The sequence below is a fragment of the Vanessa atalanta genome, chromosome 14, assembly GCF_905147765.1.
Source record: "Vanessa atalanta chromosome 14, ilVanAtal1.2, whole genome shotgun sequence".
NCBI classification, from domain to species: Eukaryota; Metazoa; Arthropoda; class Insecta; order Lepidoptera; family Nymphalidae; genus Vanessa; species Vanessa atalanta.
In genome coordinates this window covers 8,837,181-8,862,749 of record NC_061884.1, presented here as the reverse complement: position 1 = coordinate 8,862,749, position 25,569 = coordinate 8,837,181, and the positions used below count along the sequence as shown (strand labels likewise).

The 25,569-nt window shown below is 31.5% G+C and overlaps 1 protein-coding gene across 3 annotated transcripts in view; it reads right to left on the bottom strand.

Moving 5' to 3' along the window:
- The window catches only part of LOC125068898 (interference hedgehog-like), a 50,723-nt gene that overhangs the window by 15,202 nt on the left and 9,952 nt on the right, over positions 1-25,569 (bottom strand). For all 3 annotated transcript variants that reach the window (XM_047678267.1, XM_047678266.1, XM_047678268.1), the window contains exons 2-7: positions 10,455-10,520; positions 4,414-4,646; positions 1,955-2,149; positions 1,161-1,333; positions 784-985; positions 377-593 (exon numbers count right to left, since the gene is read on the bottom strand). In XM_047678267.1, coding sequence (XP_047534223.1) covers positions 377-593; positions 784-985; positions 1,161-1,333; positions 1,955-2,149; positions 4,414-4,646; positions 10,455-10,512 — 1,078 coding nt within the window. In that variant the 5' untranslated portion in view covers positions 10,513-10,520. The remainder of the gene's footprint in view (positions 1-376; positions 594-783; positions 986-1,160; positions 1,334-1,954; positions 2,150-4,413; positions 4,647-10,454; positions 10,521-25,569) is intronic.

Below are 25,569 nucleotides of genomic sequence, written 5' to 3'. Positions count from 1 at the left end.
CTTTATTATTTTAAGCATTTCTAATAAGAGTCTACAAAAAAGTTTATAATAAAATTCAAACACACGAAAAAATATTCCTTTTTTTTTGGCTGGACATCTTCATGAGCAACAGAAAGTAGAACAATTTAACAAAGTTTTATCATAATCGACTTCATGTTTTAGAAACGTATTGAGAACAAACATTATTTACATAGCAATAAGATGTATAGATAATAAAAGTAATTGAAATATTTGACCTATAAAGCGAATCGATTCAGTGGGGTAAAAACAACCACTTGGACAGCTAAAGTTTTATACAACTCGGCTACTACTATTGCATATATATTTATGGTACCTATTTATGTGTGCAATTATACTGAACCCTGTTACGAATTACCTGTTGCTTTAATATCTTTCCCAGTTTTAATCAACTCAGCGTTTAGAACCCAATGAACAGTGGGCGCCGGTTGTCCGTGTGGGATTCCGCATGTGATTCGCGCTTCAGAACCCTCACTGGCATTCGCGCTGCCAGCGGCACCCTCCCAGTGCGGCGGTTGAAGAGCTATAACTTTCCATAGTCGACGAATACCGTTCGCGGAGCAGGAGTAGATGCCCTAAGGAATAATACTTACGTATACTACAAGATATTCAGTAAAGCGATAAATTTTAGATAGCGAGAACGCTTCATGTTTAAAATTATTTGTACTATCGATTACAAAAACATTATCAGCTAATTTGTCAAGTCAATATTATTTTAATTATTTTATTGTTAATAAGCTTGAATAAAAAAATAATAATAATAACCTCGTGTTCATTACTAAACTGTTCCACGACAAAACTGTGCGAATGTCCGGGAATAATATCAGTGCCTTTACTCCACTCGATCCGAGGTGGTGGCGTTCCCACGAGTCCGCACCACAATCTCATTGAATCGTCTGGTGCAACCGGTACAGTGAGCACACCATCTTTATCCACTGTACCTACATATTCTGGTGACTCGAGAAATCTGTTGAGCAAGTTATAGAATCTAAATTACAACGCTTCTTATGTTGAATAAAGACCATGTGACTCGTTTTTATATTATTTTGGCAAAACTGAAAGAATCGTTTGAGTATTATAAATTTTGACATTTTAAGAAAATCTCCTTCGCGTTCGCTTTTAGTGTTAATCATAAAACTTACCGAAGTCCATCATGCCCTTCGTATTGCACTTTAAGGTAAGTCCTCTCAGGTAAATCAACGGTTTGATCGCTGATGTCATTAGTAGCCGTACAGCCGTACGTTCCACTATCCTCTATAGTAGCGTTTTTTATAACAAGAACACCATTAGACGTTTCTATAGACTTTCTCGCACCCTAAAACAATCGCTTAAAAGTTTAGACTCTTAATTTCATAAAACTATTTTAAAGACAAGTGACGTGATTGACTGATAATTATAATAAAATAACACAATCATTTGATGTTATTTTTCTTTTTATACTTAACAATCTTATTTCCAAATTAAATATTATTAGTAAATTGGTCAATAGTAAATGTTGTACATCAAAGTATGCGATACTATAATTACAAATTGAAAAATTAATAACCCTTGCGCTTAAGAGAAAACGTTAGAAGTTTGATGCTTTTTCATCACACTGCTCGAATGCGAATTCACAACACGCTTAAGTCACTTTATCTGACAAGTGTAGTTTTCCGTTATAAATTGCCCTTTACCGCGAAGCGCAAAATTATTTTTAAATTAAACACATGAAATCTTGCTGATGCTTGCTCGGGTTTAAATCAATAATCTTCGAGCAACTGGGCTCACCTATTTGCTAGATGTAAAGAAATATTTAAAAAATAAACATGTTGCTCAATCTCGGAGTTAGTTGTTTAAACTTTCCCAAACAAGTGAATCGGCACACAATTTTACCTTCCTCTCAAGACTAACATCTTTTGAGTTACAGATTTAGTGTAATATATAAAGTTTCACTAACCGCTGATGTTTCCTTCCACCAACTCAATCTTGCTGGAGGTTCAGAGAGTGGTTCCTTGCAATGCAAAATTACTGTGTTGTGGAGAGGAGCAGTTATAACTCGCCTCTCTTGAGTATTCTTACGAAGATCAATCTTTGCAATTGAAAGTCGTGCAGGAATCGACACTAAAATGATTGATCCATACCATACTATGCACTGAAAATAATGTTTATCATAAATATTTTTCTAAAAACAACCGTAAAATATCGAAAACTAATTTAATAACTTTTTCTTGGGCTTGTATAAGATTCAACTTCGTTACAATTTTCTTCAGGCAATGACAATATTCAGACCATTTTTTTATTCCATTACATTTATGTATTAAGTACTAACGCATGCGTTGCAGTTCTTTCTTTATTTTAAAAGCTTTTATTTAACTTGCTATGTATGTATATATGTATGTGCGGGTGGAATCTTGCTACTTAATTTTGAAGCAGATATCTTTAACCGATTTGGCTGAAATTTTGTAAACACGTTAAGTTTGGATGACATTACACGATAAGGGATGCTTGACGTCATTATAAGTCCAATATGGTGGAACATTCGAGATGGCAGAATAGATATTTTTTATGCACTTCTACAATATAGGTATCAAATGATAGGGCTTGTTGAGAGTAATTCGCAAAATAAATTGACGTCATTATAAGTTCAATATTGTAGAACATTCGAGATGGCAGAATAGTTATTTTTTATGCACTTATGTTATATGGGTGTCAAATGAAAGAGGTTGTCAAGAATAAATTGAAAAATATTCTGACATCACTCTTAATCCAATATACCATCCGTCCGTAGAGATTTCGGTAAAGACGGTGTTCACCTCATTCAGCCCAAGTCTGTGCAATTTCCAGCAAAACATAGTCAAGGAACCGTGGAACGTCGAATGCTGCCACTTATATTATGCTGGGCTTGCATAGTACACAAAATGCAGGGTATTACTGTCGATTACGCCGTTGTTTATTTAGGCAAGAAGCTCTTTGTTCCTGGTCAAGCATACGTGGCCTTAAGTAGAGTAAAATCATTAGAAGGTCTTGTTATTGAAGATTTAGACTGTTCGAAATTAACCGGCAAACGACCTTGCAACAATGATGCGTTGAATGAGATAAATAGACTCCGAAACCTAGACAGTCATAACTAAAAAGTAAAAAATTCAAAGTAAAAATACTTTTTAAAAAAAGCTTTCATTTAAATTCTCTAAAAAGAAGAAAATAAAATTTTCCTTTAAAATTTTAACTATCAATTAATAACCCAATTTCTTTAATCATAAAAGCTTGCTTTTTTTAAAAAGTATTTTTCTTTGAATTTATTTTTGTTTATATACAGCTCGTTACGCGTCAAAGGTGTGTGGGGTGCAGGTGTTACGGATAGAAAGTATTAATCTATCTCTTTGCCAAATTTCCTTCAAATTCGTTCAGCCATTCATCAAAACTTTCGCATTTATAATATTAGTAAGATCTAGATATGATGATGCTGTAACGTACTGACCGAGTTCGAAAGTCATAGCAATGGATTGAACGCGACAAAATTTGAGGTGATGCAACATTTAATTGCCAGTTACAGCAAAATAGATAGATATAATACAATACACATACAAGTGTATGCCACCAACTTTCAAGGTGATTAATGATACGGTGTCAAGTCTATCGATCTCAAATCAATTTACCACCATTATGTGTTATATATAAGACAAGTCTTACGTGATATTAATAAATTATCTGTGACTATTTGGTAAAAATAAAAATCATTAAAATCAGTTAAAACCACAACACAGTGTCTTTAACCACATTCGAGTAGAAATGAACAAAGTAATCGTTTTTGTATTCAATGAAAAAAGGAGGTGATGAACTCGATGAGTGAATTAGGAACGTCATTATTTCTTGTTCGACTAATTTAAGTTCTTATTAATTGTTGTCTTTAGGAATTCCTTACGATAATTATCCTCGAAAACTGAGATCAATTTCAACATTCTTTCGTCTTACATTGACTCGATACTATTGAATCTCATTCCAGGAATACTTCGACGAATCCATTGTAGCCAAAATGTGGTCAGGTTGATTGGCTTCTGGTTAAATATATTCATTAAATAAATGAAAAACATTTAGTATTCAGTCACATTACTAAGTGAATGAAGTTTTTTTACTTGAAACGTCTGAGGTCCGTATTTACCATTGTATTGTTGGTTCTTTGAAACGTCTTATTTATTTAAGAGGCGACATTTTACTTCTGAGTTAGGTTCATAATTAATTAAGAACTATATTTTCACTAAACACGTATTCAAGTCTTTGGATGCCATATAATAGACAAGAACACAATCTATAAAAATATAATAAAAATATATTTAACAATAGTATTTTTAAAATTGCTCTTAAATAAAACCGTCTCTGAAGATCAATGATAAGATGGTAATCTTTAACTTTCCTTACCTGATACAAAGCAGTGGGCGTGTCCTCTTTAATCTGCACGACGAGACGTGTAGATACGCTGTCCTTGTCATTGGTCCCAGAAACATTATTCCAATCTGTCCATAAGTCATTGTCAGGTCGCCACCTCCAGGCTAAGCGCTCCCCAGGTACTCTTACAGCACACTCGAACGTGACTTCATCGCCGACTGGTGCTGTCACCGATTCCGGATATTTCGTGAATTCCATTTCGATTTCTGTCAATTATAAATACAATAGTTAGGTCAGCAGAATTTTGTTTTCATTCGCCAAATACGTCATCAGGAACATAACTTGATTTAATAACGTATTTTTTTTACTTTTATAGTATATGAAACTGATACTAATTATTACGAAAGCTTATTAGCACAATATTTACTAAGTAATTAAATAAATAGATATGGTCGTTAGGGGACTCCCGGCAGATGTAAAAATAAAAATTGATGGTCATTAGAATAATTTATACTTAAAGGAAATCAACGCAGTCTTTCATTACTAATATAAACATAATTTCTCATTATCTTATTAATTTTATATGCCAGACAGACAAGGAGGCGAGCGGCGGTATAAGAGATTCATAACGTTTGCCGACACTGCATAACATTCGGTCTTAGCCACATGGGGCGTCAATAGATGTTTTAAAACATTTTTATATTAAATAAATACAACGCGATGAATCAATTTTAATCTCTAGCATATACTTTAATAATGATAAAAAGTAAACGTTCAAAAGAAATCTTAAAAGAATCATAAGAGGCGTGTTTCAGATATACAAAAACATAACGTTTAACAATCAATACCGACGGTTTAAAAACCACATATTCAGCTCCAATACACTCAACCTAGAAACCAGATTAAAAAGCTCTATTTAATATTCAACTGCTTATAAACTTCCAAATGCATGTTGACGAGTTTTTTTACCGAACATTATTACGTAATCCAAAACCAAATCAGGCAGTGTAGCAAGTTAAATGGATGAAATAAAAATAATCGGGCATTTTTTATCAACATTCCACCTATCATGTAGCGACTAACGAATAAAAGAACGTACCTTGACGTCCTTGAAATATTATTATCCACACATTTTGATCTTGAAACGTGAATGACGCATCCAATCTGGCTTGATTAATATTGTGCTTTATGTACATAAATCCTAAAACTGAATCTTAAAATCAAGACCTGTAAGTTCAATTTCAGTCAACACTAGCATTGATTGCTTATATGTAGCATTTTTAATGTGGGTTGAGAAATGATCAGTTTTTTTTTATGTAGCAATAAACGTTCGAAGAATTTAAAATATTTATAAATATCTCCTCAATGAATGTGACATACAAAATCTATTTATAATATTGGGGAAATTACGTTAAAATATTCGTCAGACCACCGCTGTTAAACATGGCAAATTTAATGTACAGTTCACCATAAAGCTTAAGTTGTTATACACCTTGTGCTCTTAATTTTACAGGATAACGTCTTCACGAAAGAAGACAAAATAAATAATTAGGGAGGGGTCTTAAAAGGATCCAACCAACTGCAGAAATGTTGATTTCTTTATGATTGCTACCTGTTGCCTTATTCAACTTAAGACATTATCGTTTCTCCGTAAGCTAACATTTAAGCAGTTGAACGCACATTTGATTGTCCAATGTTAATGATTGATATACTCAAATTAATCTATGTAGATTATGTTAATTCATACTTTATTCTTACTTTCCCGGCTTCCCACGAGTAGAATAAGGGTGTACATAAAACGTTTATATCGTAATAAATAGTAATTATTACTCTATTTGTTTATACAGCGCACGCTAGCAAAACTTCCAGACGGCGTGATTTTTCCCGACATCAACAGTCATATTTCAACCAATTTACACACAAACTCCATCATTTATATACTTCACTCAATCCATTGGCGAAAAGCGTATGGAAGTCCGTGCGGTATTTTTGAATCTACGGCGTTCAGACTGAGAGACAAATGCGATGAGATACTTTGTTTTATAATATGTAGTGATTGTGTACGAAGGAGTTAAACTCAGATGTCACGCAAGAACTTCATTTAAGCTTAAGCGAAATTCCACGAAAGTAAAGTAGTTCTTCCCTCGAGAGAGCAACAATTTGTTTCTTAACTACTTTTCGGTTTAAATTGCTCATCTTGTCTTATACAAAAAAATATTTCCAATTCATGTAATTTTCTTTTACGCAATTAAGACAATTGTATATTAATGTTTGTTTCTCATTTTGAGTATGAAACGACGGTATAATGGATTGAGTGGATTGAAAAAACGAAGCAGACGCCGCCGCCGCTGGACCCTACGCAATAAAAACAAACATTAAAGATAGCAGACGTCAATTTATCAACTTAAAGCCTTATTTTATTTACAAGTAATATTTTGCATTTACAACCGAGATAAAAAGTCATCTGTCGTAATAATTACGATCTTCTATCTTACATTAGCAATCCAGTCTATTAAAACAATATGCTTCGTATAAAATTACTTTTATAAGTTTAATGAACTAGAATATTTTTATATTATAGCTCTAATTTTATTAACAGCTCACTGTAAATCTATTATGGCCAGTCCGATTTTTGGAAGCCCAATTGATCTCGAGGACGGCGATGACTTGACATTTTGGAATTCCACTGTTCGATTCTTTGCCTTTTAGAAATTTATAAGAATGGATGTATCAAAAATATAGACATATGTAATATTCGCGAATATACATATATTTAACAAACAACAAGGACGATATTATTATCGTCGTTATCGACGTAACGAATACCTGACAAAAACACAGTTTCAATTAAGAACTTTAAAGTGGTCGAATATTATTTTAAAGGCTGTTAAAAAGGTACGTTGCTAGTAGTAGTAGTAGTAAAAGTGTTCATGATCTATTTTATATTACTTCATCTTATTACCTTCGGTGATAGGGCTGGTCCATTTTTTGTCTAGAGGATCAGAATTGCGAATCAACGGAGAAATACTGCTTGCATTCTTGCCACCATTCCACGCGGTAATGTTTAGTGCAACTATTTTTATTTTTATTTGTATGTAGTAAAGGCCTTCATGTAAATAATTTTCATGTAAATAAATTAAATTGATTCCAAATTAGGTTTTTAATACTTAATAGCTTTAAATATTTCTCCCAACATACAACATAATATTTTTTATTATGTTATAATAATTATTATAAAAATGTAGCAACATAATATCAAACCAACTTGAAGATTACGGGCATCAGAATCGTCACCATTATGGAACAGTCCAAGTTGATTTATGATCATAGATTACTCTCTTGGAACAAGTATAACGGCTAATTATAGATAAAATTATTAATAATAAATCTACAAGCTATTTATAATAAATCAAAATGTATCTGAATATAAATAGTTAATAAAGATAATTTTAACCAACATTTGAAAATATTTTTCAACCCTTAATTGGTCAATAGTTAAAAACATCACTTGTCCTAATAGAAAACATAATGACGAGTTACTGTGAAATTGGTGTGTACACAAAACACACACAAACACACACCCATAAGGGCTACCGAGTTCCCGGTTCGATTGACCGGTTTTAAATTTTGAGATCCGCATGATGTAAAAATTTGTTGTTCTGGATTTAAATATTGATAATAGCTTTTTCTGTCAGTATCGAAATAACAAATGAACGGCTTTCAACAGTATTATTTATTATTTATTACCTTGATAATCATTATGTAAAAGTGAATTCCAAAGATTCGACGTAAAGATTGTACTATGAAATGCTATTAAACTCAAACAGACGATGCAGAGAAAAGTTTAAGCAACATTTTTAAAACAAATATTTTACAACACACTTGCTAGTCGAATTCAAACAAGTTTTAAAAAAGACCAACAAGAAATACGTATCTCTTCATATTTATCTCCGGAACCCGCTACTGGATTAGTGCTTTTTATTTAACCGACAATAAACGAGCTGTCAATGTGTGCGTGTCTACCTGCCGCATCCGCCGGGAGCAAGCGTCACGGACCAATTCAAAAATAAAGAAATACAAAAAACACTACACACATTTACCACTTCTGTCGCATTACAATGCCGCTTTAGTTACTAACAAGCTGGGACGCGTCCGGATTTACGCGACAATGGATAACGAATAATTTGTTAGTCACGCCATGAGATAGTTATCGGATGAAATGGGTCGCTTTGGAGAGACAGGACCCATCAATTTGTTGGAATTAAAAATGTAGATAATTATACTGGCAATTAATTTTAATGGGTTAACAAATCGAGATCATCCAAATAACTGCTAATACTTAAACTTGAAGATAGAAATTCGTAAAATAAGCAGCTTTTTGAAGAATTGTGTAATTTCTCATAAATTACGTGTCACCTTAACATTTATTTCTCCAAATATAATCCAGATAAATTATAGCAAATTTCTATTTCGTAACTAGTCCTTGGACAGCTTCATTCGTTTTTAACAACGAATGTTCTTCATCTTAGCAATTTGGATAACTTCTTTCCCTGAAGGGCTTTTAAAATTTATTTTGAAATTTGTACAAATTTACTATGAATTAAATAGTACATTACTTTCAGTACATTTAATCTATGTTTAGTATTATAAAATAAAGCGTTCCATCTATCTACACATAAACACACATAGTGTGTGTAGATTGGTTGCTTTGCAATTAATTTACAAGTCTGTGGTGTGCGTAGTCACCACAAATTTGTCGCATTATGGATTCTTCCAAGAACAGCCGGAAAGAAACTCAGTAGCTATTCTTTAAATTTGTTTTTAATACATTTATTATACGTGTGGTTTTTATTATACGTATGTGTGTGTCAATGTAACAAGTTTTTTAATTGATTCTATTTTTTCATTTCAATCTATGATAAATGATAATTATACGTAATACTTTGTCATTGCTTTTAATCTTGCCTTTACCTGTACTATATTGCCGCCCGCTTTTGATTGTCAGGTGTTAGGTAAGCCTGTAAGGTTAGGTAAGTAAGGTTCTGAATCTGATCAATAAATAGTCAAGTGGGTTTTTCTTTATCTTTTAGTAACAACTATCTGGAAATGGGCACACCCTTATCTTTTTGGCCGTGTCGGATTTGCCGTCCCATCAGATTATTAATGTAAGGGAATAAAGAGTTCATTTGAGTTTACTATACTTTGTCCTTCATAGTTGTTAAGTCTTCTTTAACAAACCTTTGAGAGCTGTGTGAAAATTTAACAAAAGAACATCATATATTTTATAAATTTAATTGTAAGCAATTCGAATATATTAGTAAGTATTTTTTAATAGTCACTTCTGAGCTTTTCGCCTTTTATTCTCGGATTCTATAAGTATTACTTACTAATTGCATAATGGTCTCATTTCTATGAGATTCCTTTTTATAAAAATAATATTCAATTTAAGATATTGTAAAATGTTTCCAATGTTTTTTTATTTTAATTATGGAATGCGCAGACCTGTGGTATCTAACGGTCTTCGTTCTAAATTTAATTTCGTTCAAATCAAACTTACATATAAACAGATATTAAATAGCATTAATTTATGAAATCCAATTCAAATCTTATCTTGAGACTTTTTTTTTTAATACAACACATTATTTACCCTTATCTTAATCAATGGTAATGAGAAAACTCGTATCAAGTGATGAAATATTCAGTTCAGTTTCTTAACAGCTAGTTTCTTTTGTATCTAATCTTCATTTGAGATTTTTAAATATGGAATGACGATTCATGAAACAAAATTAAATAGCAGCTGATTACATTAATAACATTTAAGTATTCTATTTTTGAAAATTTAGAACTTATGTATGTTTATTTCAATAAGTAAATTAGTACAAAATTTGTTTGATAATTTCATAGATTTTTCAAGCACAATGTTACTTTTTACTAATAATCTTTATTTTGTAGTAACAACTGAGTTTGACGACGACTGCGCTCGGTATAATAACGATGGTAGTTACGTTTATTTACTACGGTCACACTGGGTACTTGTAAGAACTTACTTTCTAATACGTAATTATAATACATACCCGCTAGGATTGGGACGACGATCCCGAAAATCAGATGTATCAGCAATGTCCACCCCATCTTGCTCTCTGAAACAATGGAAAAAGTTTATAATTCAATCTTATACACAAATGAATTTACATGTTCAGGGGTCAGTATAACAATAAAGTATTAATCCCTAACTGAAAAAAACTACTAAGCCAATAAACATAAAACTTATACCAGAAGATGCAGCTCGTTTCAGTGAAGGTTTATGATATTATATACATTATATATAGCTGCGATTCACGATTTCATCCGATTTAGAATATTGGCGTGGAAGGTTTCAGTTACTTGTTATTTTTAATTGAATCAATTGATACATATAAAAAATGGTGTATAAATTTCACGAAATGAGTGAATGTGAACCGAGATGGCATGGTGGCTATGATACGTGAATAGCGGAAGATAGCGAGTTCAAAGGGAACCACGAAGAATTTTTATAATATTCCACTTGTATATATCAAGTAGCCCATTAGAGCAACTAGTTAGAATAGGCTCCAAAACCTTTCCTTCAAAAATAAAGGAGGACTCAGAGGGACGTTTATAAGTAGTTGCTTTAGGAAAACAGACATAGCAGGCAATTTTTTTTCTTATCCATTTCATTAGATGTTTAAACTTAAACGAAGAGCGATCAACAAAAACCTCTGCGAGTCTCTCAGGTACTACCAGTAATGAATTGGATTGAACTTACTCTCAGAAGGACAGATTTATATAACGAATATATTTATGTATTAAATATAACTATATATATGATTAAGCAAAATATACCAGACGTTCAACCCTTTCATTTATTTAGTTCACATCAATATTAGTATTAAGTACTGTTAGTTCTAATTTTATTCAAATTATATTTAATTAATTGTTTATTGATCTTGCAATATTTAAATATATCTATAATTTAATTTTCACTACATAGTATTATTTCAGTGCATATACTAATATGTCAACTTTTTTAGAAAGTTAAAAATCATACAATTTATTTTTTTGTAAAAATAATTTATTTGCCTCTATTATTCTCTACCTTATAAATATGTTCTAATATTAATATTGTGAAAATAAACTATGTCTCTCCGACTATATGTTCTGTTCATCAAATCACTGAACTGAATTTGATGAAATTTGGTATAACGCATAGACCTGACGACCAGCCCCTAAAACGCAAACGAATTTACCACCAACACACAAACGAACCACAGACTTACTCTCTGTTACCTCGCTCTCGTAGCCCAATGAAAAAGCGATCTGACACAAGCGAAGAAACATAAGGTTCAGGGTACCATAGGAATTGAACCACGGTAGGAGTGCCTAATGTCCTAACAGATTTGAATATAAGATGAAAAAAGAAATTATCACCATCATCCGCGTAAGCTAAACAGAAACCAACGAGACAGACCTGTTGTATATGTAAATATATATTGAAATGTAAATTGTCGTTATCTTTCGAAACGGGGACAAATCGCTAATCTTTGAATAAACACCTAATCCGAGGCACGGATTTCAGCTACTTTCCAATAAATATTAATGTATCGGGTAATCGATTCTAAGTGTAAAGTGCTTAGTTGTGTCTAATAAATTGATTATTTACAGCAGTCTACGATCTTAAACGTAGAAAGCTCTTGAAAGTCATCGTCTCACGTTTATTTTGATAGCATCTTAATGCATTTTGCAGTGAGCACAGATTGTAGAAATCAATAAATATTTATTGAAATATTAACAACCTACCGCCTTGCTATAAAACATAATGTTACATACAACCTCCTTTATATTAAAATTATTTTCATTATAATAATGAAGGCCAGTATATTATTGGAAAACGTACGATATATTTAAAGTTACAAATACTAAAATTTAAGTGCTAAAAAAAATTTACTTGTATACGTATTGTCGTATTAGAATGTCTATTAAATTATAGTCATCCTTATCAATTTTATTATGATTTTTAGAATAAAAGCCTTAGTTTAATTTCTATATACAATAAATATTTATCGGATACAACGTAGATTTTATTTATACAGACAAAGTTATACATGTGCCTTTGTATTATATATATATATTTTAATTGGACAACATCTTATATATTACTTTGATACTTAAGTAGCTAAAGCACTTGTGTTATGGAAAATCAGAAGTAACGACGGTACCACAAACGCCCAGACCCAACACAACCTAGAAAACTAATGAACTTTTTCTACATCGACTCGACCGGGAATCGTACCTGGGACCTCGAAGTGGCGTACCCATGAAAACCGGTGTAAACACTACTCGACCACGGAGGTCGTATAATTTAATAAGTCAGAATTCATAGCCAAGATGACTTGTTGATTGAGCACGTGAATCATAAGCAATCATTTCGGGTTCAAGCTCAGATAAGCATCACTGAATTGTCATGTGTTTAATTTGTGTTTATCCAGTAAATCACGAAATATATTATCCCGGTGATTTTCGGTTAAGGAAAACATCTTGAGGAAACCCATAGGATTTAATGCCACACGTGTATACAGTAGGCCTTAAACTTTATGTTATAAGTAAGCAAACAGGGAAATGGGCCAACTCTTAGGTAGGTACGACCCGTACCCACCGAGAGCTATCAAAATCCTTGCCTCCTAGTTAAAAAATATTATAGGATAGATTCTACAATATTTAACACAAAAACTTAAGAGTATAAAATTATAAAGATCAATATTTGGTTGAAAGCGTATTAGTTGTTCAATATTCCGTCGTGGCCGAAGTCGAGAGGAAAGTTTTCTTTATATAAAATCTGACATATTTCCAATACTGCCATGAAAATATATTTTTAAACAAGTTCCATTTTTGACATGTTTTAAATATAAGTTCCATACGACACATATTTCTATAGACCACGGATGACTACATTTATTATACATTCCTGTTTAATATTTTCATGTATATGATAACTTTTTATGATATTTGTATTATTATTATTTAGTAAGAGCCTGAAATTGTTTCGATTTATTTTGAGGAAAAGGTTTTTGAACTCTGCTCCGATGTGGTTTGTTGCATAAACAGGTGGAAGACTCTCATCCGACACAAGCGGGTAAACACAAGTAAAATACATGAAGAATCATTTAACCTCTAATCTTCGATTAGGATTAGTTGGGTTACCCGTATGCCAGTCTGCCTACTTTTATTTAAAAAAAAATAATTTAATATTTCAATAACGGGAATTATAAAAAAAAGACGCAATCTGCTTCATTTACGGAATCGTAATATATGAACTAAATGAACGATATCCATTTTATGTAGGCTTAACCACGATCATTTTTACTTTGCTCAACGTTTCGACAGAATTGCATCTGCCATGGTCATGATCGATTTTCTCGAAACGTCTGACAAAATAAATGTCAAATTTTTGATCGTGGTTAAAGTCCGTTAAATAATATATAGGTACAATGGGTAATACATATCGTATAAGTTTGCAAATCTACGAGTTAATTATGATTGTAATTTGTAATAAGTTGTTGTAACTCACCTTTATATTTTATTCGCATAGATATTTCTGATGATATTATTTCAGTTACCTACCCATATTGTTGTAATAAGTATTATAAAATAAAACTTCACGAGACAAAATAGTTACAACGCTTAATGGTAGAAAAATATTCTTTTTTTTTTTTGAAAAAGTGAAACGGAATCAAAGAAGAGACATTTTTAATCTAGGGCAGTTAATAAATATTTCAGAGTCATTAATAATGTTATGTTAAAAATAAAAAGTGCTTATTTGAATACACATATATTACAAAAAAAATAGCATGTATTCAATAAATAATTATTCTACTTTTAAATTCGTAATATTTTATACTAAAACACGAAATTGAATCGAAATAATAGTCTTTTGTTAGCAAATGCTCGAAATCATATTACAAATGTAAACTTACATAGGAACAAGAAATCTAAAGCTGTATTCATATAATAACACATACATACATTAAAACGGTTAATATATTTAGTACCAATTAATATCATTTAGTACTAGGCCTTATTTGTAATGCCATTACGATCTATTATAAAGCATTATTAAATATTAGGTTTAATTTAGACCATTTTAATATAAACATTAGCACGTCTGACCGCAGTTTTAAATTAGTACTAAATCATATTCATACAATTATCATATGTTCCACTAATTGAATGCTTTATTAATTTATCGTTGTATTGTTTACGTTATATGATAATTTACGAATAATTAGTTATTTATTAAGTATAAGGGTTTTCTGAAAGTGTACGTGTATGAGGTTCGTGTTTGTGTACGTGTGTATGTAAATCCAGCATGGCTATTTTTATTTGAACGGTCTTTTTTAATATTAATGAATAGCCTCATTAACGTGTTTCGTTTACGACAGCCTTAATAATATGGACTAAAAAACTGAAGACATATTGTCATATTACCCAATTATATTATCTAACACCTATGGTTCAATGGGACGGCAATCCAACACGAATCGGACTGAGATCAGGTAAAGTACGAACGTATTAAATTATTTTCGGAAGTACAGGTGTATTACACCTTTCACATTTGTCACGAAATGCTATTATTATGTCCCCAAAATTCCAAAAATTTACTTCAAAATATATTACCAAAATATTACAATAACATTTAAAACGAAACAATGATTAAAGTAACTAAAAATACGTTTAGTAATAAACGGAAGTACATTATTAATTATCAATAAAAAAAGATATAAAATTATGGCTTAGAATGTTTCACAGCTGTGTTTCGCAAAAAGCCGTAGTTTAAACTATATATCATACGAGTTGGACACTAATATACGGTGCAATAAAGATGAAATTGCCGCCCAAGTTATTTACTGCTAATAGTTCGTTACATTAATCGATGTTATCTTGATCGTCTTAGATTGAAACACCGAACTAAATACTAAATTAATTTATATTAAAACAGTAATCAATAAAAAATATTCTATTACAAACTATAAATAATAAATGAGGGTTTAATTACTGTTATTATAAGTTTAATATTTTCAAGTTTCGTTTTTTATAACAAATATTAACGGATTCAATTATAATAATTTATCATTATGGGATGTATTAAATTATCAATATATTATAAAACTATGATGCTATGCTATATATAATATATTAAATAATATATATAACGCAAAAATTGTAATAATAGTGTTGTACCGAAATGTTAAGTTACGTAAGACGATCTTTCTTTAAAGTTATGTTTCTGAGATTAATTATATTACATATATTTTTACATAATTATATGTGTCACAAATCTAACACGGATGAAATTACATAAACATAATAATAAACATATAATGATGAATACTGATACAACGAGATACATTTCAAACCGAAATTAATTAACATACAAATATTCGTTTTTCTCATAAAAAAATGCGATGCTATTCAAATTAAAAGGAATATATTAACAGGCCAAATAACCGAACATTTTCGACGTAGTAAACTTCAAACCAATTGCAAATAAAGGGTGCAATTAGCTATTTTCAAAATACAAAAGCCAAAGGCAACTACGGCGGCGGACCGAATTTAAAATTCCGTGTGGAGTTTGTATCTAGACAAGAAATAAGATGAGAAAAGCTCACAGAAGCGTAACGGCAAACGTTCTATACAAACAACTCTTATTCCTGTTTGTCATTTTATTGAATATTAAGGACTTCATAATAACTAATTAATAATAATCATAACCAATCTTGGCGGTGATCCTGATTATGCCTTCCAAACAGTTTAGTTACAAAAAATATAGGTTTATTTTTTCTAAGTGTGTCATGACAATGTCAGAATTGCAAATATAAATATTAAATTAACAGCATAAGCAGACTTTAATCCAACATTAAATCGATTAAACATTATGCTCGTGCCAAACAATTTACACAAATAAATAATTAGCATTTAACGAATTATAAAATGATTCGTATAAAATAGCTAACGAATAAAACATTCCTTCATAGTTTTTTGTTTCAGATTTAAATTCCGATATTCAATCATCTATTTCCACATTTCCAATATCGAACACTCAACACAATGGAGAGAATGAATGGTTCATTCTGGTTAGCGGGCATTAGGAAATTGAGCAATTTATTTCATATCTGATGTCTACTAGTTCAGTTTAACAATTTAGCTTGTTACGTATCACGAACGGAGTCGGGAACATATAGCCGGTATTTGTGCAGGAGCACTTTTTAATTACTAACTTTTCAGAACAACTTGTCGGACCACTGCACGTGCTATGGATATGAAATCCTATGTAATATTTAAGCATCTATCGCTACATTGTAAGCTTCAAGTGTGTATTATATCATACTTACTTCTTCATATATTTTCTTCAAGATTAGTTTTTTTACGATATCAAGCAATATGTCTATAGCATGCATGAATATGTTAACTGTTACTTGGTAATATGCGTGACTGATTGTACTGTTAATATCAGATACTAATAAATCCGTATTTTTATATTACTATTCTATTTGTTCTGATATTGTCATAATCGGCTTCAATGTAAATAACAATATAATTATATATTAACAAAATAATACGTTAATAAAATCTACACAACACGAGAACACCTCTATTTAATAAGCGTTAAATGACTTCGCCGAGCAATACGAAACACGCGTTCGTGAATAATAATTGTGTTCTAATCGTTTCCCACTTTATTCTTGTATATTCATTCATAAAAACCTTTGTTTTTAACGAAACCTCGTTGTTTATTATTCAACGATCATTACCGTGTTTTGTAATAAAACAATTAAATATTCCTATCACGATTCACGGCTCCGAACGTAATTCACACTCATATTGACGTATCCTCGCTAATCCTAACAGTTTAGGTACGGCTTAATTTAATGCATCCTTGAACAAATACTGAGTCACACATACGTCGGATGCGTACTTTATAAGGTGATCGGATGTTTTTATTGGGTGACAACTCAAATACTGAATATGTAGTGAATCCTAACAAAGATATCCGACAAAATTAAAATGTCGAATGACATCTGTTTAAATTGGCAATCATATTAGCAGGTTTATGTTCGTAGAAATGAAATAAATTCCGTACCATATCCAATAATAGTGACAGCTATTCAGCAAAATCAAACGTGTCGTGATTGTAAATTACTATCATGCAATGTCGTATTTTACCCTTGACTTATAAAAGCTCGTACTATTGTATTAGGTACAATAATGCCTTCAATTATTGTACCCACTAAACGTAAGTTCCAACCTAACTTATCAATATGAGGGCCGATATATTGAATAGCATAATTACAGGCTGCGGTATTATCAAATTTACGATTAATTTACATAAATAATGCTCGGTAACTGTACATAACCTATTTATGAATGGCCATAACTCAATTATCATAAGTATTCTAAGGATAAACTTTATGTATTTTAATGTTACGAATATCATTAATAGTAATAGATTAATTAAATCATAAATTATACGACCCTATCGAAGGCAGGAAACTTCTTTTATTTCCGACTTTTAAACCAACTTGTAGCACACATCATTAATATTTAGTGCGGCAAAGCACCTGCAGCTGACGTGCGATTGAAAAATTTGTAAAACGTTATCTATCTTTCGTGGTTAAGAATGTAATGATTAATGAAACTTGCATGATTGACGCAAATCAATTTTTATCATTATATCAGTAATATAATATGTTTTAACACGGTTTAGAGCCGAGATGGCCCAGTGGTTAGAACGCGTGCATCTTAACCGATGATTTCGGGTTCAAACCCAGGCAGGCACCACTGAAATTTCATGTGCTTAATTTGTGTTTATAATTCATCTCGTGCTTGGCGGTGAAGGAAAACATCGTGAGGAAACCTGCATGTGTCTAATTTCAACGAAATTCTGCCACATGTGTATTCCGCCAACCCGCATTGAGCAGCGTGGTGGAATATGCTCCAAACCTTTTCTTAAAGGGAGAGGAGGCCTTTATCCCAGCAGTGGGACATTTACGGGCTGCTAATGCTAATAAAAAAAAAATTAACACGGTGCTGTGTCATCAATCTTAAAAGGTAATAAGACCCCAAAAGCATATTAGTTGTATAAAAGGCAAACTTATATAAGTTTTCTAATTACCTCATCAAAAAAGAAACGCAACCCTTAATCTATAAGGGGGTGCTATACTTTTTGTCTAAAATGTATTTATTAGTACGTACATGTATTAAATAAAAGCATTACTCTATAAACTTTTTTATAAAAGTAGTTTAATACATATTTCTTACTAAAATATAATATCATCCGAAATGACAATACATTCTGCTTGACCACAACGCGTATAATAGTTGCAGTGTTAAACAATGATAAATACATGCATGCAAAACAGATCATACAGTAATCAAACAATAGTGCATATGATAGAGGAATCGCATTACGTATCTAAAATTAGGACCGAGTTAATCAGTATTCGGTATAAATATGCATCTCTGTATTACAACTGATATGTTTTAATTAAAATGTTATTTACGCAAACAATAAACAATAATAGATATGGATAAGTTAAAGCTACATATATTCTAGTACGAAATTTCTCCATTTATATTCAAATCTAAATTCATTTGCGCAAGGCATTAACATTAGCGAGATTTGTATTAATAAATTATCAATTCAGCGTAAGATATAGCTATATATAAAAAATAAGAAAAATATATTACGGCTTAATCGAAAATATAGGCATTTTCGATTAAGTACATACAATTTTTAAAAATAATTTCAGAGTTGCTCTGTGTAGTGAATTAGTACATGTGAATATATATTTTAATACAAATTACATTCAATTTTGCGTATAAATCTTAGGATATTATTATTTTACTAATTCATATAACGTCCGTTAGTACGTTTAAACATTTAATCATTTTATTGCACAACATTCAGACAGTTTTATCGATACAATTTAAACATAAAATACCATTGTAAGTACACCCGTAATTAAAAATTAATTAATTTCAACGACTCTATTGTTCCTGCCGTAATCTATCGTTTTTTAAACAGTACAATCTCCATGTGATAACCCTATAAACTTCTATTAAGATGTCCGTTTCATAATGGTTTATAATACTCTCTAAACAATTGTATGTGCCCGCATATAATGAACCTTTGAAAATCCCACTTAATATTTCTTAGTTAAGTTGGCATAAAAGAAAACGGTTGAAAGCATTTTAAATTCCTTTAGATGTGACATTAATAATGGTCTCATTGTTCTTAAGAATATCAAAAGACTCTCTTTTTATCTATTTGAACTTTGATGATTCATTCCTTTGACGTCTGATTGTTAACAGATTTTGCAATTAAAAATAAAGCGATGATTAAATTCCAATTGATAATATTTATTTTTTTGACCGAATCTTACGTGTTTGTATATATTATATATTTTTTAAAATGAAATTCACAAAGGATAGGAAGTTAGTTGCCAATAAGTCTAAGTGGTTGCAAGTCTCATATGTTCGAGATATCATCCCCGATTCAATTGATCAAATCAACTCGCTTGATTGAAAGTAAATTGAAACTTGCAAACAGTCCCAACAAATGAGCTTCAACGTTCAATATTGACTGTCTGTCATCTTCATTTAAATGTTCTTACATTTGTGTACTTGTGTGTATTTGTGAATAAGCAACCACATACGTTACGTTAATGAAGAAAGATCAATAGATCATTGACGATATTAAAAAAAATAGGGTTCCAAATTTAAAAAGATTTTTTTTAAGTTATTCAAAAATATTGCATTTTGTATTAAATGATATAAATAATATTAGATTTAACGCTACGATATGACAAATAAATATTGCTTCTAACTGATTATATATATATCTTATTTTCTAATTAGATTTGTACCGCATCCTGTTTCTGAAATAGCTTATTAATACCGAGAACCCGAAACTGAGAATATGCTCGCGGATCGCTTTCGTTTATAACGGGACTAAGTTTACTTCTCAAATAAATAGTAAGAACTAAATTCACAACATTGTTAACGGAACGTGCCTTTAAGATGTTTAGTTTAAAAACAATGGAAACATAGTACTTTAACGAGAACTTGAAATCGAACCGAACGTTCCTAATTAACCACAACCTCGGCTTATTTTAATTCGTTTCAGAAACATGCCATACGAGCGCTTTCATTGCGCTTATTTTGTTACTTTAAAAGAACCGCATGCATGGTCCAGTGGTTGGAACGCGTGCGAATAAGATCTCCTTTAAGACTCTTTCTTTAGGACTTAGCCCAATAGTGGTACATTTAAAGGCTGTATTTTTTTAATTTAAATACTGACTGCAGTATCAATTTATACGGGCATAGGTAGAGAGACTGTCAATTGGGCCACCTGATGTTAAGCGGTCACTAGTATTGCTTTTTGGCAGAATATGTGATCTATAAGTGATACCCAGACGGACTTGCAAAAAACTCTACAACCGAGTAACAAATACAGGTGCACTCTATATTTATGGAAGTAAATTTGAACTATTTAAGAAATAACTACTATAATAACAATAATCACAAGCAATTAGGGATCACCAATTATTTTATAACCTAAGGCTGCCGGTATGGGGTTGTCAAGCGTAGTTGATGCCTCTCAATCTCATTATATATAAACTAGAGATATTTAACAGTAGGTGGTAGGTATTATTCGTTTAAAATAACCTGTCATGACATTAGATCTTATCTGCTCCCAGTTCATGAATATAATACATATAAACAACAAAAAAAAAGTGACGCAGTCTACTTATAATAAAAATCTATACCAATATTCTAAATATTATGTGAAATTAACTTTGTCTGTCTGTTTGTTGCTCCTTCACGGCCAAATAACTGAGCCGATGGTTTAATGTAATTTGTTTGAACAAGGTTTAACTCAAATGAAAAAACATAGGTTTCTTTATACCTAACACCTGATAACCAACATCAAAAACGCGAGCAAAGCGGTCGACAACTAGTAATATATAAACGGATAATTTAAAATTTCAACAGTTAAATTAAAATCCCGGTCCTCGTTGAACAAAATAGCAATCATCGATCAACACGTAACTCCTCCAGCCGGAACTGTGCGGCCCGGACACGGTCGCTGACACGTAGATTGTGTATCAAAATAAACCGCTTTGAAAACATTATTGATTTACAATATTATAAGTGCTGAAATTAAAGTAATATTGTTTGCGGAACTTGTTGAAATGTAAATTATTTTAAAAAACAGAACATACATATATGTAGGCAGACTGGCAAATGGGCTACCCGATAGTAAGTGCTCACCAGCGTCTACCGACTTTGGTACTGTAAGAATTATTAAGTACTAGCGACCCCCAGCTTCGCACGGGTGCAATGTTGATACTAAATATATTACAGAATGTCTTACAACGTTCACAGTTTTTCAGTCTTTCGACAATACAAACTGTTATGTTCCTGCGCATTAAATCTGTAATATCTTCGAATCAAAAAAAAATTGCTTAAAATCGCTTCGAAAATAAGCCATTATTTCTCGTAAAAGTAAAGGATAAACAATGGTTATTGTGGGCTATCCCTAAGAGATAGATATATACTATCGCGAACTTTTTTGAAGACATTTTTAACAATACTGTGGTACATTATTTTGATCTATCTCGTAGGATTCAGTCAGCGTTTGCAATGTAAGTGCAAAAAATGCGTTTATTTACGACATCATTTCAGAAACCTCTAAAATTATCAGGGTTTCTCTACTATATTGAGTATGTATTATACATATAAAACTCCCTCTTAAGTAAATCTTTCTTATAAAAACCGCATCAAAATCCGCTGTGTAATTTTCAAGATCTAAGCATACATAAGAATAGACAGCGATATGCGCCTTTGTTTTATACTATGTAAAGATCCCTTACAAAGTCAATGCGCCATCAACCTTCGGAACGAAGATGCTATGTTCCTTGTGACCGAAGTTATTACTTCTGATTTGAAGAGTTAAATGGTGTCATAAATTATAATGGTAGTTACAATACTTATATTATAATCAAGATAGATCAATGGATAGAACACACGGATGACGAGGGTTAAATGCGTCAGAATATCATCCGATAAATTACGAGCCGTCGATTATAAGATGAACTGAAAACAAATTAAACAAATGATAATTCAGTGGAGCCGGACTCTTTGGTTAAGATTCACTGACCCAAACATTTCACGACGATCATTGCAAATCTATTTATTTGTGTTTCAAATATAATGTTACTTGGTTTGAGTTTACTTGGTTGGACTTTATGCTTTCCCAAGGTTGGTAGCTTATTGGCTATGTAAGGAGTAGTTAATATTTCTTACAGCGCCATATACATACATAAATTGGCGGTTGTAAACACTTACCATGTAAGGCCTGTTCGCCGACCTATATCATAATAAAAAAGTTAAATTAATATCATATGATACACCATAAATTTACATTTTCCCAAGTGTGAGCGAATTTACTAGCCAATAATAATATTAGCATAAGCATTATACCTACTCAAGGCTTTTCGGCTTCCGAACCCGATATATTCTTACAGAAATACCGATATTATATGTACATATGCTTTTTTATATAAAAAAATATACAGTCAAGTGTTACGTTACGGGTTTAACCTTTTAGGATGAAAATACCAGTTATCGGATCATAGGCTTTATTTAAGTAGGTAAGGTAATGTCAATATAAAGCCACTTTTGAAGGAAGCACACGTAATAAACAATGTGTGAAGCGATAATTACATTTACACAGCGACCACTAACTGACGAATATACATTTGTCCACCGTAAAATACTTAAAGTAACGTTTAAAAACAAACGCATATTTGCATATTGAATTGAGTAAAGTCTACATTTATTTGCTGTGCACCAATATATGTACAGTCTAAACCTCTTAGTCTAGGATTTGATATATTATGTATCCTACCTAAGTGTCCAGGTTTGAACGAGTAGAATAAATGTACAAATCGTTTATCACATACTCAATACTCAATGTATAATAATCTATTCGTTTACTTAGCGCAAGACAATAAAACTCCCGTCGAGTCGGCATTATTTTTTCTGACTATTTCAACGTTCATCGTGATAGTTCAGCTAATTTAATCAACACCTTTCTTGAATTATTTAAACTTAAATATATTTTCTAAACGTAATAATAATTATAATTTTCTAAACTTCACGAAAAACTCCGTCCATTTGTGAAAGTCGTATTAAAATCCGTTCGGTGGTTTTGAGTATATCTCGTTCATACAGACAGACGCGGTAGATAGAATTTGTATTATTTATTGAATTTGAGTATTTCCCAGTAAGTGATACACCTTTAATATTTTTTTTACAAATAATTCTCCAATCCTCCTTGCGCCACTTATACCTTGATGGTATAAGATGGTGGTATCAGAAAATATCAACAAGATTTCAACTAAACGGGATGAATTGTACATAAGCACATATAGGACCAATATTAATTTACATATACTAACTATATACAGATAATTGTAAGTACAGCCGAGTAATATACGTCGGATTTGCAAAAATATAGTACGTTGATAGGCAATAAAACTCGATGGTGCAACACTCAGGAGCGGAGCAATAACCAAAACTAATCTGGCAAACTGTTCTGGTTCTTCGGTAATGAAAAGTCCTACATAAAATAGACATATGAAATCAAAATTTTATCGCGGAGAACTACTTCTTTTTTTAAAGAAGGAGATCTTTTATATTCAAATAGTATTTTTTTTGCATGTTCACTGATTATTCAAAAACGGCGAAACTGATTTAGATGGTTATCTAAACTATTATCTAATCTCAAATATTTTTGTTTGACGTATATTAAACCGAAATTGATTAGGTAATTTCTTAGTTAGTATTGCAGCTCAGATTAACACTTGTTCGCTTGCCGACTTCCAACAACTAATTAGTAATAACACCTGACAGAAAATAATAATATAAGTATTTATGAACATATTCAACATATTGAGTATATTTTACAACAATCAGCTTGAACCAAACAAGCGACCGATCGATATACGCGGCTAACCTCGTATGTAAATGTACAAAAAAGTTTAAAAGTCTTCAAGGGTTTGGGATCGACTTCAGACGGTCTTGAAGTAGATATAAAACCTTTTAATAAAAAACGCAATTGAGTTTTTTTATCTCTGTTTAATGCATATTATTAAAGTCGGTTAATTTCTGATATATATAATAACACTTGTTTTCACCCCGGTCTTTGTGTGCGTATGAGGGGAAGCAGGTGTTACGATAAAGTCCTCATCTGTACCCCAGAAAACGTGTATGCAAAATACATGATGGTCGATTGAGTAGTTAATGCGTGTAAATGTAAGAAATAAACAAACAAACAGTCACTTTTGTTATTATAATAATAGTTAGAATTTATTAATGATTCGATTTGAACTTTATGCATTTAAATTTCGAAATAAATGTCCTCATAACAAGTTGACAATGTCGCATAATTATTTTGTTAGATTGTTACTTCTAAATTCGTTACTAAACCAAAAACATTCAACCCGCAAATATAAGTTTACTATAACACGCAAACTTAATATGGTTTCGTAATTAGTCCATTTAAAACACAAGGCCTGTAGTTTTAGCTTGCTAAAGCAACAATTCCGCAGTAAAACTTGTGCTAATTTTACCAAGAACAGCAACAAAATACCACGGACCTGTGTAACAATACGCTCACGTATTTTAAATTTAACGGCGTACTTTTGCTCACTACCGGTTCTTTCAAATTCAGAATATAACAGATGTAAAATTCTCGAAAACTTCATATTGACCGGAATGGTTGTGAAGAAACGTGGACCGAAACTCGGTTATAGGAAAATTGTAGTGAATTTCATTTTCTTTGTCTATACTGACTGCTGCATAGTATAGTTGATTTGAATTCTAGTAACAAATATTATTGTGGTGTGTGGTGGTGATTGTGAATCAATTGTAATGATTCTAAATTATTATGATTAAACTGGCCTTATACTTGACAGCTACCTTTAACATTATTGAACCACAACTATTTCACCCTTAAGAGGACTACAAGAGCTAAGTGCCCTTGAGAATCGCACGCACACACTTACAAAATCGACAAAAACGGCAAGCCCGTGTACTAAGGGTTAAGCG